The sequence below is a fragment of the Drosophila hydei genome, unplaced genomic scaffold (genome assembly GCF_003285905.1).
Source record: "Drosophila hydei strain 15085-1641.00,03,60 unplaced genomic scaffold, DhydRS2 tig00000060-arrow-pilon, whole genome shotgun sequence".
NCBI classification, from domain to species: Eukaryota; Metazoa; Arthropoda; class Insecta; order Diptera; family Drosophilidae; genus Drosophila; species Drosophila hydei.
The window spans coordinates 3,994,433-4,011,226 of NW_022045656.1; the positions used below are offsets into that span (position 1 = coordinate 3,994,433).

Consider the following 16,794-nt stretch of genomic DNA (forward strand, 5'->3'; position numbering starts at 1 on the left):
GATACCCCGCACTTAAATTTATACAAAACACTTTATGTATTTGCTTTGATCTCCATTGTGTTTCCTTTCTTCAGCCAACATTAGACTGCATTGAATAAGTAGTCATAAATAGCTTCTGCATTTCTTTGGTTTAACATTTTTAGGGCTTAAAGATGACATTGTTATTCCAGGGTATACACATAAAAACAAACGGACAGTGCAAAAATCTTAAAAAATAATATATATATTCGAAAATTTTCTTGAAGAGATCTTAGAAATGATCTCTGAAAAGAAGATAAATAAAAACTTAGAATTATTTAATCAAAAAAATTTTCGAGTTTTGAATTTAATATACAACAAATTGATCTTGAAAGTCAATATTTATCGATGCTCAGATATACAGAGTCTTCTTATCTGTTGAATAAATAAACTTTATTGATGTAGGATCTGCGACATGCATTTGTATTTGTATTTTGACAACTTAAGATACAGGGTATCATATATTTGCCATCTTAAGTCATATTCCGTTTGCTGTCTTTCGACTTGACGTGTGCGCAATTTCAATAATTGTTAACACTCGACATGTCTCAGTTTTAGAGTACAAAAATACCTGGAAAACATTTTATCATTTGTATTGTGATTGTTGTTTTTTATTTTTTCCAGGGTGTACGCAATGCAAATTGTGAGCCCAACATACTTCATGCAAATGCAAATATGTACATGTATATTTTGTTGAAGCAAATAATGTACAAAGATCATTTAAAATGCATGAAACTCGTTTTTAGCGCGAATTCCGTAGTACGTAATACTTTTTGTCTTTTTTGGAATTATAACAAAAAATAATAAAAATAATAATGTTGAATCGAATATGCTTCCGCAATTGGTTCCGGATTAAATGGCCCTCGAATTGTACAGTATCTATATTTTGTTTTGTTTTGTTTTTATTTTCGAGATCGTATTGCAGGCCATGCCGAGTTCATCATCTAAGCAATTAATTAATTAATTGATTAGTATGCAAAGTGCGCTTGGCATTAGTTGTCTCTAGATTGTCGCATCCGATTTGCCAAATGACCGATACTGGGACTGAGTCAGCAGCCGCCAGTCAGAGTTAAGTCTGAAATACATATAAGCACAGACGTCGCGCGCCCGCACAGCTCTCATCCAGCTAAGAGTGCGGCTACTGACCTTGCATGATGTCAAACAAGGTGCTGCATGTTAATTGAATGGGCGTTTGATGTCTACACAGATACACTGTCTGCCTGCCTGACAGCCTTAAGGGCGTGGCAAGTGGGTCAGCTGTTGTAGGAGACAAGCAGCTGCTAGTCAAAAGATGATTGCCTCCTTGAGAGAGCCATGCACCCGCTATAGCTATTTGTTTTAATAAGCAGTTGACGCCATTCATTGAGTGTACAAGTTTCTATAAAACCGAAAACAAAAGGTCTTTGTCGCCAGATATACAAAAAACAAAAAAAAAAACAACTTAATGTTTAATGTTTTGATAAAAGCTTACATATATCACATATACATATATACGTTCACAAATTAATCCAATAACTGAAGTTGAGGAATGCAGCTGCTTTCTAAACAATGCTCAATAGAATTTCTATTTCTATGGAAATTACGATTTCCGCATAGGAGGTCGAGGCGGAGGTGGATTGTTTTTTGCATCGACTTGATTTAGTGGGAACAAATAATCATGGCACGAACATTCAGGCTGAGATTTAATTATAGTAATTATCCATTCAACATGACTAACTGCTGCAACTATTTGGCGCTGCGTCATATGGTCTAACAATATATCACAAACAAAACCGTAACAATTCTTTGTGAAATTGTAGAAGATTAGATACTCTACTATTTGAATAATGGATGCAATTTATATGGGTAAAATACTACATATGTCTATATAGTAAAGTTTATACAGAAATAGGCACACACTCAAGGTTTGAAACATGTGAAATACATTGACTTTTGTAGTATTTATCTTCGTCTAATTTGCAAGTGTTACAAGCTAGAAGACATGCGTATGATACCTTTTCAATGACTTTAAAAAGACAATTATGATGGCAAATTTGCCTGGCAGCTTCATGGAAATATGTGATTTACAATTGAATTACTTATTATTCAAATTCATTTCAAGTAACAATAAAAAGATTAAAACAAAACTAATAAATGCAACTGCTTAAAGCTGAAAATTAGACTCAATTTATCTCTACGACACGCTTATTCGCCCTTGTATACAGGATTGCGCTTCTCGGCGAATGCCGCCAGCCCTTCTAGACGATCCTTGGTGGGTATGACCTGAGCATAGCATACTTCCTCGATAGAGTAGCCCGTGCTGAGATCCACTTGCATGCCCTTGTCTATGGCTAGCTTAGCCATGCGCACTCCCACAGGTCCATTGGGCAATATTTCCTCAGCTAATTTCACCGCCTGTTGATAGGCCGCATCCTTGGTGTCGTTTTGCGGAACCACATGATTGACCAGACCCAGTTCCTTCGCCTCGGCGCCGTCCAGCACACGAGCTGTGAATATCAGCTCCTTAGCCAGTGCAGGGGAGAGAATACGAGGTAAACGCTGAGTGCCGCCAGCGCCGGGTATAATGGCCAGACGTGTCTCCACCAATCCCATCTTGGCATTCGAGGAAGCTGTACGTATATCGCAGGCAAGGGCCATTTCTAAGCCGCCTCCTAAGGCTGCCCCATCCAGGGCCGCAATCACGGGCATGGGCAGTTGCTCAATGCTAATAAGCAGGCCTCGTAATTGAGTCACAAATTCTTTAGTCTCCTCAGTACTCATGCCTGAAGCAAAATAGTAAGTGAACAAAATAATTTTGAAAAAATTAAATTTGACTGGAGATGCCGGGGATTGAACCCGGGGCCTTTCACATGCAAAGCGAACGCTCTACCACTGAGCTACATCCCCTTGTGAAAACCTCAGCCCCTACCTTTACGCTCTTTCAAATCGGCACCGGCACAAAATATGCCAGGTGTGAGACTGCGCAGCACAACAACACGTGAACCGTTATCCCGCTTAATATCCTGCAAGATATCACTGAAAGTGTTGACTAGGCCGCGACTAAATGCGTTTTTCGCAGCTGGTCTGTTCAGACCCAACACGGTTATGCCCTGCTGTTTGCCTTGCAGACGTTCCACTAGGACTTCGGTGCCATCTCCTAATTCCGCGTCAATGGAATAGCATCTGCTTACAACTTTTAATGGCAGCGACCTACGCGTTATTAGCTTTGCAGCATGTTGCAATAACAGTGACATTTTTTAATAATGAAAACAACAAAACAATTAAAGTATGAGAAATACAAATTGTTATAAAACCGGCAGCAATAGCAAAGAACGCAGGGATGAAGAAGCAAAACCTTAAAAAAAAATCTACGCGAATCTTTAATACCCTTACAGTTGCCTAATAATATTAAAACACATCACTACTTGATCCACTTTAGCAAATTAATCAGCAACTAGTAAGTGAAAATGTATAATAATAATACAAATAAATTGAATTTACAAATATCTAAAACAAAATAATAATATAGCAAGAACTATTTAGAGACAGACATTGCTGGTCCAAAAAGCTTACAAATCATTCCAGTTTACGCAATAGCATTAGAGTATATAAAACAGCTGTTGCGCTAGTGTTGGCAAACACGAACAATTAATACATTTTAGTAGTTATCGATAGTCGATTAAATCATTTTCTTAAGCTAAATTTACAGCCGGGCACTTCTAAATTATATTTTCCAACTAAAAATTTGTAAATAAAGTGCAAAATAGCTGAATGGCTTTGGAACTAGAAGGGTACTCAATTTGACTAGGTACCATTCCAAGCAGCCACACGCGAAACAAAGTAGTAGCGAAAATATATACACTTTGCCTTCGCATGACGTAGTCCGCCTAAAAAGTGAAACGGCAAGAAAATAAAAAAAAAAAAACAACGACGTCAACACAGATTGAAATCTGTGAGGTGTGCGCTGTGTAAGTAGCATATTGACTTGCGGTTCTAAATGAATTCATTAAGTTATTGTCTATTTCAGAGCACTTAACCTGCAGCTTCAATATGTTGATGCGCAGTGTGTGGCTGCTGCAGCGCAGACATCCAAACTACACACGAACCGCTGTCCATTGGAGCCGGCAGCACTTCTCTTGGTGTCATGGCTTGCAGCGCAGTGAATGTGTAACGCTTCGGTTACAGGCTCGCAGTCGTCTGGGTGGGGGCACAACATACAATACGTGCTCCATGCTCCTGTTGCGTTCTAGCTCCAGTGACAAGGGGGGCGGTATTAAAGATAAGGGGCCTGAGACTTCAACTGACCTGCAAAATACAGATGACGGAGTAAACCAATTGCCCGCCGTGCAGACAAAAAATTTTGAAATAAAAACCTCAAAGGGCATTCTCTCAATAACCACCACCATCGAGGACTCGAAGATCAATGAAATTGTTTTCGAAAAGGCCGAGTTATCGCCGGTGGGCAAGCTAAATGAGCCTGTATTACATGTTATGCAAGGCAGAGAAGACGTCACCACATCAGCACCGCCACCAGAGTTAATTCCTACGGCGCAGCAGCGAAAGGACGAGTGTGCACCCTCGTTGATGCCACCACCGAAGCGACCGCGCTTTGATTACCGAATGTCACTCGAGCGAAATTTTATAACACCAGCGCGTGCCCTATCCGATTTCATGCTAACTGTCAAAGATTTAGAGAAGCTGCCAAAAATAAAGCGCAGATCCCCCTACGAACAAGAGCCACCTATGACGGTATATTGGCGACGCGATGTGGAAGCTAAGGCACTCGAAGTCTGGGGCTCAAAGGAGGGTATTGTTCGGGAGAGACTTAAACGTGATATGGAGCGTAAGCAGTATCAGCAGAGTAAGTGAATCTATATCAGGTTATACTCTTTTGCTAATGCATATACGATCTCAGATGTATTTACAGTGAAACGTCGCCTACGTGACTATCGGCGGGAAATGGGCTCCCGCACCAAGGGCATGCTGGACTCGAATATAAATACGGAAAAGTCCGGGCAAGTAGTGGCTACAGCCATTGCCATGTAAGTCCGTTCGACTTTTTTAAGTTCTTAAATGATATATTCCTTATCCATTGTGTTAGCAACGCAGCCAATCTGCTGTTTAAGGCAGGCGGCTGGTTATACTGCGGTTCGCACAGCATGTTTGCAGAGGTCATTCACTCTCTTGCAGATCTGATCAATCAGCTGATATTAGCTTTTGGTATCTACAAGTCGTCACAGTTACCCGATACGGATCATCCTTACGGCTATATGAACATGCGCTACGTCTCTTCACTCATCTCCGGCGTGGGCATCTTTTGTGTAGGCAGCGGCTTATCCATTTACCATGGCATCGAGGGTATGCTGCATCCAGAACCGATCACTGATCTGTTCTGGGTGTATTGCATTCTTGCTGGCTCCCTTGTCAGCGAGGGCGCAACCCTCGTGGTGGCCATCAATGAATTGAAGCGGGCCGCTAAGGAGAATAAGTTAAGCTTTAAAGAGTATGGTAAGCAGACGCAATATTAACTGTGTCACTGCATGCCTACTGAACCATTTTTCATTATAGTTCTTACTGGCAAAGATCCTTGTGTGAATGTGGTGCTGTGCGAGGACGCAGCTGCAGTGACTGGCGTCGTGGTTGCCGGCAGCTGCATGGGATTAAGCAGTTTAACTGGTTCTCCGGTCTTCGATGCTGTAGGTTCTTTGGTAATTGGCGGTCTACTGGCTGCTGTTGCTTCCTTCATCATTTATACGAATGCCAACGCGTTGGTTGGCGTTTCCATTCCCATGGATCGCTTAGAAAAGATCAATACGGCACTTGAGGCTGATGTGATGATACGTGCTATTTACGATGTCAAGGGTATAGGCATTGGCAATGGACGAGTACGATATAAGGTGTGTTGAGAGTACGAATAGCATAGAAACTTGACTGCTAATGACACCTTCTTACTTGCAGGCTGAGCTCGACTTTGATGGACGTGAACTAACGCGTTCGTATTTAGATAAGCAGGACCTAAACAAGTTGCTTGCGGTGGGTAAAAGTTATAATCGACTTTGGCTTAAATGCTATATCTACTTTAATATGCAGATTGTGCGCGGATTTCGTAATGTGGATGATTTGGAGGGCTTCTTGCTGGATCAGGGGGAGAGTATTGTGGACCTAATGGGTGGAGAAATTGATCGAATTGAAATGAATCTTCGCGTGAGTTGAATATTATTTTGCTTGAATTATTTATATCTTTTTATATATATATATTTATATATATCTGTTTTTTATATCTCTTTTTTTATCTGTGCAGACGCATTTTCCAGAAATTCGTCACGTCGATCTTGAAATACTCTAAAGCCTTCCTTGCTTGCTGCTAAATATTGTTTTGGACCTGAGGGCTCTCAATCAAAATTTCCTGTGTAATTTTCATGTTCTATACATACACATATATAGATATATATATATAGATATATATATTTATATGTTTCTTTCGGTTGTGTACGTTAGTGGACCTCGGTTACTTAGATGTTTGGTATATGTCTGGCTGGCTACTTTTTTATATTGTTCTCGGGTAGGTTACAAACAAAATTAACTTAAAATTTAAATTGTCATATTCAGATCTAGTGAAAATTCTTAGGCTGCATGATAGCTATTCAAAAATTCACCGTATCACATGTTTGCCTAAAATTTTAATATATATTGTGAAAAATAAAAATAATGTTTAAATTGAATTTTTAAGAAGGCAAAAACGAAATCAAACTAATTATTGAACTAGTCTGGCAACGCCGTTTTTGCTCGTTTTCTCTCCGGCTCTGGCTACGTGTGTGCTTGGCTCTCTGTTTACATATCGAACTTGAAGCAGTCACAGTCGCAGCGCTGTCGACGTAGCTGTTAACTGAGCATTTCATAGAGCACGCGACTTTCGCTACTGGCCTTTTTGCAGTGTGAGGAAGAAAGAATGCGAGAGTCAGCGACGCCGGCGCAGACGGTTAAACGGGCTGAGTTTAAAGAGCGGCCAAAGCTTTGGTCAGTCGCAATTGGCGCGTGCTAAGAAGCGGTTTAATTGGACCTGTGTCAATTATTGAATTTAATTTTTTGGCGCAATAAGGTAAAAATAAAAAAGTTAAAAAGTGGTTTTAAGTGCGTGCAGTGCTCATAAATTAATTCAATTGCTTGCACGCTCAGCCATTAGCGCCTCATTATATTTTGCTTAAAAAATTAAAATTATGGAAAGTGCATAAAGAGCTGGCATTGTTTTCATACAAAGGCGAATGAGTAACAGCAAAAAAAAAATATAGGGGTGAGTCAAAATTTTTTAATACATAATTTTCATTTGAATATTTATTATAATAATAGCTGCCCCTTTCTTAGCAGTGGTTAACATACAGGCTTCTAGTGTGGTGTTCGTCAACAGAGCTTTCACTGTATGTCTGGTCGGATTCATACTTGGATTGTTTACTGTTTGGTCAGTTATTTGACCCATTAATGGGTGGAAAGAGCTGAACACGCCGCACATTCAATTCACATGCTAATTAGCTGTTGGCTGGGCCCAGTTTATGCAGACATAAATGAATTCGTCTCGATTGACATTTTGATACTAATATTCATACATTTAAAAGTAAACAAATCCATTATGCAACTTTTTCAGTTATTCCATTTCTTAAAGAAACTTGACATTCTGCTGATTCAGTTGCAGTTCCAATTCGATTTCCAGTTTTAGTTTTTATGGCCTCATCCAAAGAAAATGAATTGGCAATTTTTTATTTACGCACGTTCCACTGTAATGGAAGCTCAATGTCAGTTGCTATACTTAGACAAAAGTCAATCAATTGCCAATGGCAGATATTCCACTTAGCTTTACGAAGATGCTTAAATTAGCATACATAACATACGTATTCTAACTTATACGTACATCTGGTATACTATGTGACCAGGTCCGACTCTCGAATTTCGCAATTAGTGCCACTAATAAGCTCTAATCGTTGCACATAAATACCTGCCCCTAACCCATTCAATGGTGCAGTCATAATAAGCAAATATGTTTTAGTGGAGTATGTGCGACTAGAAAATGCCCTTCAAATCCAATAAGCAAAAATCTTTTAGTATACGACTTCTGAATGTCCTACAAATAGCTTCAAAATAAATATATTTTGTTCAATGTTCTATGATTGAAAATGTATTCATGCTAATATATTTTATATTATATATATTTATAAAGGAATAAATTAAGTCTTCACATATATCCCAATCTGACTTGAGCCCTTGGTCTCTGATGCTATGCAAGCAGACATGTCTCTATCAGTCTTGGCCGTTGCTCGTCTCTTACTTATGTGTTCACAACTTTAATGTACCCTCTTTTATGTTTATGTTGAGTACAGGGTATAAACAATGCAAATGAGCCAACGACTTGCAATGAAACTCCAGCTTCAGCTGCATCTCTGCCTTCTGCTCGTCGGGTATGCCATTGCACAGCCGCACATCATCTTCATATTGGCCGATGATCTGGTAAGTGAGTAGATGAAGTTGCAGAAGAGCTATGTGATATTGGTTAAGTTGTTGTTTAATTTGCCGCTCACTTTTTTGCAGGGCTTCAACGATGTGGGCTTCCGCGGCTCAGCGCAAATTCCCACGCCCAATATCGATGCGCTGGCCTATTCGGGTCTCATACTGAATCGCTACTATGTCAACGCCATTTGCACACCTTCGCGCTCAGCGCTCATGACTGCCAAATATCCCATACACACAGGTGACCTTTTTGTCTATAGAGGCCTAAAACAGATTTTTTAGCCCAATTCTCTCGTTCAGGCATGCAACACACTGTGCTCTATGCCGCTGAGCCGCGTGGCCTGCCTTTGGATTTGAAAATATTACCGCAATATCTGAACGATTTGGGGTAAACTACAACTTACCACATATTGGAATTGCTTGTTATCATTAATTGCCTCTTCCCCATTCAGCTACACCTCGCACATAGCTGGCAAGTGGCATTTGGGCCATTGGAAACGCGTCTATACACCGCTTTATCGTGGCTTTAGCAGTCATGTGGGCTACTGGTCGGGCCATCAGGATTACAGTGATCACTCGGCTGTGGAGCACGGCCAGTGGGGCCTGGATATGCGCAACGGCACAGACATAGCCTACGATCTACACGGTCAATATACCACAGATGTGATTACCCAGCATTCGCTCAATGTGATAGCCAAGCATAATGTGACTAAGGGTCCACTGTTTCTCTATGTGGCACATGCGGCAGTGCATTCGGGCAATCCCTATAATCCGCTGCCTGCCAAGGATGATATAGTGCGTCGCTTGGATACGATTCAGCATTATAAGAGGCGCAAGTATGCGGGTGAGTGGAGCTTGATCGCAAGTTGCAACGTTTATAATGTTTAGCATAACTGTGATAGAGCGGGTTACGTAAATGAGCTAGTGCTTGGCTTTGGGCACTTCAGTTCTTTGGGTCTTGAACGGAGCTGTTTAATATTTTTGAAATATTCGTTTCATTTAGCTACTCAGCTGATTTAGCTGTCGATTATAAATGATTAAGCAATTGCATAATTGAGCAATAAAAACTCTTAAAAACTGATTAAATATTATGACTCATTCATGAACTGCTGAACTGAACCAGTAAATGAAGTGAACCATTTGCGACTCCTAAATAAATGAGTTAACTTATGCCTCAAGAATAACAAGACTTGTTATTTATACATAATCTCATAGAGCAGTTAGTCGAGTCACAGTCCAAACTCTCAGTTTTAAAGTTATCTTAAATATTTTTAAAGCATTTGGCTATGCCGACGTTGTCTTAATTAGAGCATATCATGTTGCCAAGAACTTCTTAGCTTTGATTCTAAACTATGGCAAAAATGTTACTAAGATCATAATGCCAATCGAGAACTAGAAATACTAAATTAATGTAAGCTCTCCAAACTAAACTGACTTGATTGAATTGAAATCTATATACTATGTAATGTAACTACATATATATAGAATTATATGCTAAAGCTTTACATTTTTGCCTTTTAGCATTGGTCACCGCCATGGACGACTCTGTGGGGCAAATTGTGGAGCAGCTGCGCAAGTCGCGCATGCTCGAGAATTCCATCATCATCTTCTCCACGGACAACGGCGGCCCAGCGGAGGGTTTCAACTCAAATTTCGCCTCCAACTATCCGCTGAGGGGTGTTAAGAACACGCTGTGGGAGGGCGGAGTGCGAGGTGCTGCTCTGCTGTGGTCCACACAGCTAACCAAACGCCCACGCATCGCGGATCAGACCATGCATATTGTAGACTGGCTGCCCACGCTGTTGGAGGCGGCAGGTGGTAAGGCGGCACTTGCTGCGCTGAATAACGTTCAGCTGGATGGAATGAGTGTGTGGCAGGCTCTGCTCAAGAATGAGGTATCGCCGCGCAAGAGTTTGTTGCACAACATAGATGACATCTGGGGCAGCGCCGCATTGAGCGTGGGTGATTGGAAGCTGGTGAAGGGCACCAACTACAATGGCTCCTGGGATGGCTGGTATGGACCGCCGGGCACACGTAATCCCCGCGACTATGACTGGCAGCTGGTCGTGAAGAGTCCATCAGGGCAGGCTCTGCAGCAGCTCAAAATGTTGCCAAAAACTGTGGATATGATGCGAACACGCGAAGCAGCCAACGTCATCTGCAAGGATGCCAAGTCTAAGAATGCATCCGACATTACCTGTAACCCACTGAGAGCGCCCTGTCTGTTCAATATTCGTGAAGATCCCTGCGAGCAGCGCAACCAAGCTAGCTTGTAAGTATTTGGAGTGCTCTAGATTTGCATAAACTAAATTCCAAACTCTTTCTTTTAGCTATCCTAAAGTTCTGGAACTAATGCTAAACGAGCTGCAGCTTATAAATTCGACTGCAGTGCCTCCTGCAAATAAACCCGATGATCCCCGTGGGTTTCCACGTCTTTGGAACTACACGTGGACGAATTTCGGCGACTTTATTGACACAAGCAATTGTATCTAAAATTTGATGAATAAAAACTTTAGAATGAAAATAGTTAGCTCTAAACATTTTGATGAGATCTTTTCGTGAACTTGAAATAGAATTCATGCACATAGAAATCACTTAGGCATAAATTCAATCACCAAAAGTTCAGCTACATTAGTTCTCGGTTAATCTTGCTTCCAAGAATCAATGATGAAGTTTAGATTGAATCTGAAATATTATTGATTTGCAGTCCTAAGATTTGTAGTTATTATTAATTTGTGATCTATGCTACGCTTGGCATCTAAAATCATTTTGGAACGTGTTCTAAGGGCATAATCTTAACTGAACTATGAGAAATTTCTCTTGTGTCATGATTTGAGTATTGAAGTTGATTTCTAAGAACTCCTGAGTTTCGGAAGCTATAAATTCGATAGTTCCTTGTCTTGGTCGATGTAGACACAGCTGATTCTAAGCATTGGTACGTCTAGAATGGTTAACTAAGCCCGATGCCAATTAAAGAGCTTCGCTTTTTTACAAAAATATGTCTTTATTACGTTACATACTTATTGACAAACAATGCTTACATTAAACTTGATTCATATGTATATCATCCTCATTTTTTTTTGTTCTTATTCGCTTTAGCGAAATATTTTTTCTCATATGCAACTATAACTTAGCCTAAGTGAACTTGAAGATGGGATGAGAGAGATAGTCTGAGATAGCGTGAGATTTGTATAGAATAGAGTGCGGGACGATAGGTCAGGTGTGTCCGTTTAACGGGTAATGGTAATGGTAACTAGTTCATAGTTCTAAGGTGTCGCTTAAGTTCTAAATATTGATCTACGTCTTTCCATAACTCGTCTGAAATAGCTAGCTAGAGTGTGTCTTGTCTTGTTCGGTGTTCATTTGCGTCGTCTAGTATCTGTAGCCACTGCCGTCGTTGTCGCCGTTCTGACCACCGGGTCCGAAACTGTTGCCATTGCGTCCCTGGCCTGGCTTGCCGCTGGAGTAACCTCGTCCGTCTACGTTGTCCTGGCCGAAGCCGCCATCCTGGCCATTGGGACGACCACTCGAGTAACCCTGGCCATCTCCAGCATCCTGGCCAATCACGCGTCCACCAATGATTACGCGACCTCCATCGGAGCCACCATTACCGCCTGGACGTCCGCTTGAGTAACCATTCTGACCTAGATCTTGACCACCGGGACGACCGCCAGAATAACCATTCTGACCCAAATCCTGACCGCCGGGACGTCCACCGGAGTAACCATTCTGTCCCAAGCCTTGACCGCCGGGACGACCACCAGAATAGCCATTCTGACCCAAATCCTGACCACCTGGACGGCCGCCGGAGTAACCATTCTGGCCCAAGTCTTGACCACCTGGACGACCACCGGAATAACCATTCTGGCCCAAATCCTGACCACCTGGACGACCGCCGGAGTAGCCATTCTGACCCAAGTCCTGACCACCTGGACGGCCATTTGAGTAACCGCTCTGTCCGAGGTCCTGACCGCCTGGACGACCGCTAGAGTATCCACTTTGACCCAAATCCTGACCACCTGGACCGCCAGCACCGCCAGCACCACCGGCACCACCATTTGCATCGCCTTCATATCGTATTTGCGGACGATAACCCTGCTGATCCGCCTCATACTCCACGATCTGTAACCGAATAAGGAAAAGTCATATATTAGCTACAGTCGAAGTGGTAGTTCATCCTGTTTCCCCAGCATAGATTCAGCTCAGATTGGCAGCTCTTGCTTACTTGCTTCCTTCCATCGGGCAACAGAACATTATACTGGCCGGTGGTGAAGTCACCGTCGCGCATCTCTGAATGACCAAATGAGAGACCACTTGGAGGGTCCTCAACTTGGTAATTAAAATCGTATTTAGCGGGCTCCTATGGGGTAGCGCGAGATAGTGAGAGAGCGTGTGGAGAGAGAAAGAGAGAGAGAGAGACAGTTCAAGATAGAGTTCAGTGAGAAATAGAAGTGAGGCAGAAAGAAAGAGACAGAGAGAGGCGCAAGCAGATCGGAATGGTGCAAGATTTCAGAGCGTGCTGTGCAGCGAGAGCAAGGAAGCGTTCAGCAAAAGGCGAGCTTCTCATTGTGTTTGGAAGGAGCCAAGTAAGAACCCAGAGCCAAACATAGTGCTACTTACATCGTTGTCGTAGTCACCACCTGCACCGCCGGGACCACCAGCGCCGCCTGCGCCAGCCCCTGATGCCGGCGGACCATATGAGTCGGAGGGTCTGCCACCAAAGCCGCCCTGTCCTTGACTCTGACCTGGTGCGCCGTAACTGCTCGATGGACGATCATTGCCAGCACCTGGAGCACCATATGTATCTGAGGGCTTGCCACCGAAACCTCCTTGGCCTTGACCAGGAGCGCCATAACTGCTCGACGGACGTCCGCTGCCATTGCCATTACCAGCACCTGGAGCGCCATATGTGCTAGAGGGCTTACCACCGAATCCATCTTGTCCTTGACCCTGACCGGGAGCGCCATAGCTGCTCGATGGACGGCCATTACCGTTGCCAGCGCCAGCCCCAGGAGCACCATAGCTATCTGAAGGCTTTCCTCCAAAGCCACCCTGACTCTGACCAGGCGCGCCGTAGCTGCTTGAAGGACGCCCATTACCATTACCGTTGCCTGCACCAGGAGCACCATAGGAGTCAGATGGCTTGCCGCCTTGTCCCTGACCAGGAGCGCCATAGCTGCTTGATGGTCGTCCATTGCCGTTGCCATTTCCAGTGCCAGGAGCTCCATAGCTGCTCGAAGGACGTCCACCCAAACCGCCCTGACCCTGACCAGGTGCGCCGTAGCTACTCGAAGGACGTCCGCCTCCGTTGCCATTGCCTGCGCCAGGAGCACCATAAGAATCCGAGGGTCTGCCCTGTCCCTGACCCGGAGCACCATAACTGCTTGATGGACGTCCGTTACCATTGCCGTTGCCGTTACCGTTGCCTGCGCCTGGAGCACCATAGCTATCAGAGGGCTTGCCACCGAAACCACCCTGTCCCTGGCCTTGCCCCTGACCTGGTGCTCCGTAGCTATCGCCAGGTGATGGTGGCAAATAAGAGTTCACTGGTGGTTCTGGGCGTGCCAGCACACTTGCTGTCAACAGCATTATACCAAATAACTTGAACATATTCCAACTGGGTGCTTGTGCTTCTGTTGGGAACTTGGTGGTTGACTTTTCTGCGCCACGAAGCAGCGCCAAATTCTGACTGATCTCGATGTGCAGCCAGTGCGCGTATTTATATGAAACGCTGCTCTCCAATCGCAGCAAACGAAACTGAAAGTCGAGGATGCACACACACACACCCATACACACAGAGGCAGGGACAAAGTCGTTTATGAGTTGATGTCGCTCAGCTCATCTGGTTGCTAGCTGCTTGCTGCTTGCTGCTTGCTGCTTGCTGCTACGTGTGGCAACCGCAACAGCTGCCACATACGATCATCTTCAAAGCGCCAACTCAGCTGCAGTCACATTTTCGGATCTGCATTGTTGCAGTTGCAGCATACCCTGTGTCCCTTAGAAGTGACTTCGGGGGGGACTTAATAAAGCTGAGTCTATGTAAGTAGCCGAAATATTCAGGCTTCTGTTTAGAGAGTATACGTATATAAATCTATATAAAAGCTGCAAAATAACGATATTTTTGACTACTTCTTGAAGCACATATATATTTTATATTTATATATGTAAAAATAGATAGGTTCATATGGAGCAAATAATTTCAATTGCTTAAATTCAAATTTTCATAAGAAGGAATCAATACTGGAAATGCTAAATCGATAAATATCGATTAACAAAAATCCATTAGGTCTCAGCATTGGCTCTCAAGTGTGTACAGGGTATTTGTTAGTCGTGCACTCAAACTGGCTTTGCTATTGTTGTTCTATCGCCGCCTGCCAGAAAAATCTCAATCTCAATCAGCGCGCTCTGCTCTGGCTTAGATGGCTTGGTTTGCCAGCTTGCGATTGTTTGTCGGATGGGCTTCACCTCGTTTGCCACGCGGCTGATTTGCCTTCTTCTTCTTCAAGCTGCACATCATTTGGCGGGTGATTGTGTTTGTTGTCGTTGTTGCTGCTGTTGTTGGCGCAAAGTAGTCTACTCCGTCGCTTGGTGAATGTTTCTTTCAGCCATGTTTGCCACACAGCCAGACTAACCCCTCTCTGCCCCTCTCACTCTGCCTCTCTCGCAGCCTCTCAGTCTGTTTTTGTTTGCCTTGTCAAAATTGAAGAAGATCGTGCCACATGCGACCCCAATTGGGAGTATGAGGAGATCTGGAGAGGGCTGCACACATGGTGTGCACCGATCACAATCGACGGATCGTTTATGAAGGCGCAATTGAAATGCGTTTGATGGGCTTTTAGCATAAGTCTAGGCAACAATTTGTTAACGCCTGGCAAAAAAAAAAGTTCGTCTCGATACGAAACGATTTATTCAAGCTGTCAAGCGATTGTATTTGATATAGCTGGAGTATTATATATGAATATTTTGGAGGTTAAAACTGATTGATAGCTAAGGATAAAGATTGCAAAAGTCAGTGTACCTAAAAGGTATCAAATGTGGAAACTAGATCAAAGATCTGATACAGATATTAATGAACATAATAAAGGTGTTCACAAGTACTTAAAATCAATCAATCTATATAAAGAGTTTAAGTCGATACGGTAAGGCACTTGAAAATTAATATCGATCAACTACGAGGCATAAAAGAAGTTGATTAATGATCGATATTTTAATCGAAAAGTTTCAACACATTAAGACGAGAGATACTCTTAAACGAACTCAATTTAAGTAAAGCTAAGCCGTTCGATTAATTATCGATAAATTACACTAATCGTTAAATAAACGTTTCAATCTATACATTAAGATGAAAGAGAGCGAAATTATGAATAAATACAACTAAACGACTAGTAACTTATCGAAAAGTGCAAAAGATGGGATCGGTTAGGTAATCTAGTAATTCTAGAAAAATCAAATTCATAATAGCTCTTCAATAGTACACCAATCTATTTATCTAAAATTATAACCGCGCAATATCGAAGCATAACCATTGTGCACCAACAAACGATGCCTTAATTGATCCATTCATTGAAGCCCATCCAGATTTTTCAATTTATGTCAAATTAATTGTGCTCAATTCTCACCTACTACGAAAAAATCGTTTCAACTGAGCCGGATTCAAGTAGCAGCAACCCACACTCCTACCGACAGAGAGACAGAAAGGCAACGAGGCAGAGGCCAGCTGTAAAATTAATTGCTCAACTACGTGCTGGGAGAGATCCACCTCCGCGTCGAGTCGCAAATGTGCAGACGTGCCGGGTGGAGTTGGGTCAAAAGTGAGCGATTTGTAGACAAAGACCAGCCAAAGAGCTACTAAAACAGAAGGCAGCAGTCGGCCGCCTCGGACCTCGTTATTGCTGGCTTGTAGTAGCACGTCCCTGTCAGCAGCTTAACCCCCCAATGACCCACATAAGTTGGCGACTTTACAAATTTAATGTTTAACTATTGCACAGATTACAAGCTGTGTAGTTAAACGAGGGGAACCACTCATCTCCTCCTTAATACCTCTGCGCTTAAAAATCTTAAAAAAATTCAATTTTGTATTTTATTTAAATATATATTTATCTATGTTTTTCAATGCAACTCTATTAACAATATTTTGGGTAAACATATTCAAGAATATTTTCAGCTGTTAAGAAAATATTTATTGAGCCAGAAAATATTTTTAAAAATATTTTTTGTTTCAATCGGCAATTTTTTAAACAACGATAAATTATAAGAATAAAATTTCAAATTAAAAAAAAAAATAGAAAATAATATATAAAT

The 16,794-nt window shown here is 42.4% G+C and overlaps 4 protein-coding genes and 1 non-coding gene across 6 annotated transcripts; 2 read left to right on the forward strand and 3 right to left on the reverse strand.

Annotated features, from left to right (window-relative positions):
* Positions 1-2,041: 2,041 nt before the first annotated feature.
* LOC111593695 (methylglutaconyl-CoA hydratase, mitochondrial) lies at positions 2,042-3,352 on the reverse strand. The gene is made up of 2 exons (XM_023306618.2): positions 2,927-3,352; positions 2,042-2,780 (listed from the first exon to the last, which is right to left on the reverse strand). Exons 1-2 carry the CDS (start codon positions 3,249-3,251, stop codon positions 2,203-2,205), a joined length of 903 nt encoding a protein of 300 aa, XP_023162386.1. The 5' UTR covers positions 3,252-3,352; the 3' UTR covers positions 2,042-2,202.
* On the reverse strand, positions 2,833-2,904 carry Trnaa-ugc. Its single transcript has one exon. It is a non-coding gene; the product is annotated as a tRNA-Ala (tRNA).
* Positions 3,353-3,661: 309 nt separating the features above from the next.
* Positions 3,662-6,430, forward strand: LOC111593482 (zinc transporter 9). The gene is made up of 8 exons (XM_023306247.2): positions 3,662-3,965; positions 4,025-4,858; positions 4,913-5,039; positions 5,099-5,505; positions 5,566-5,894; positions 5,956-6,030; positions 6,088-6,201; positions 6,299-6,430. Exons 2-8 carry the CDS (start codon positions 4,048-4,050, stop codon positions 6,341-6,343), a joined length of 1,908 nt encoding a protein of 635 aa, XP_023162015.1. The 5' UTR covers positions 3,662-3,965; positions 4,025-4,047; the 3' UTR covers positions 6,344-6,430.
* Positions 6,431-8,303: 1,873 nt separating this feature from the next.
* On the forward strand, positions 8,304-11,021 carry LOC111593491 (arylsulfatase J). The gene is made up of 6 exons (XM_023306259.2): positions 8,304-8,493; positions 8,575-8,734; positions 8,794-8,881; positions 8,946-9,337; positions 10,015-10,765; positions 10,824-11,021. The coding sequence occupies exons 1-6, from the start codon at positions 8,377-8,379 to the stop codon at positions 10,984-10,986; spliced, it is 1,671 nt and encodes a 556-aa protein (XP_023162027.1). The 5' UTR covers positions 8,304-8,376; the 3' UTR covers positions 10,987-11,021.
* An 844-nt stretch (positions 11,022-11,865) lies between these two features.
* On the reverse strand, positions 11,866-14,103 carry LOC111594405 (pro-resilin). 2 transcript variants are annotated; one of them, XM_023307682.2, is made up of 4 exons: positions 13,114-14,103; positions 12,719-12,853; positions 12,465-12,615; positions 11,866-12,377 (listed from the first exon to the last, which is right to left on the reverse strand). In XM_023307682.2, exons 1-4 carry the CDS (start codon positions 14,101-14,103, stop codon positions 11,866-11,868), a joined length of 1,788 nt encoding a protein of 595 aa, XP_023163450.2. The 2 variants fall into 2 exon arrangements, with proteins under 2 accessions (XP_023163450.2, XP_023163458.2); XM_023307690.2 differs by lacking the exon at positions 12,719-12,853.
* Positions 14,104-16,794: the final 2,691 nt, after the last annotated feature.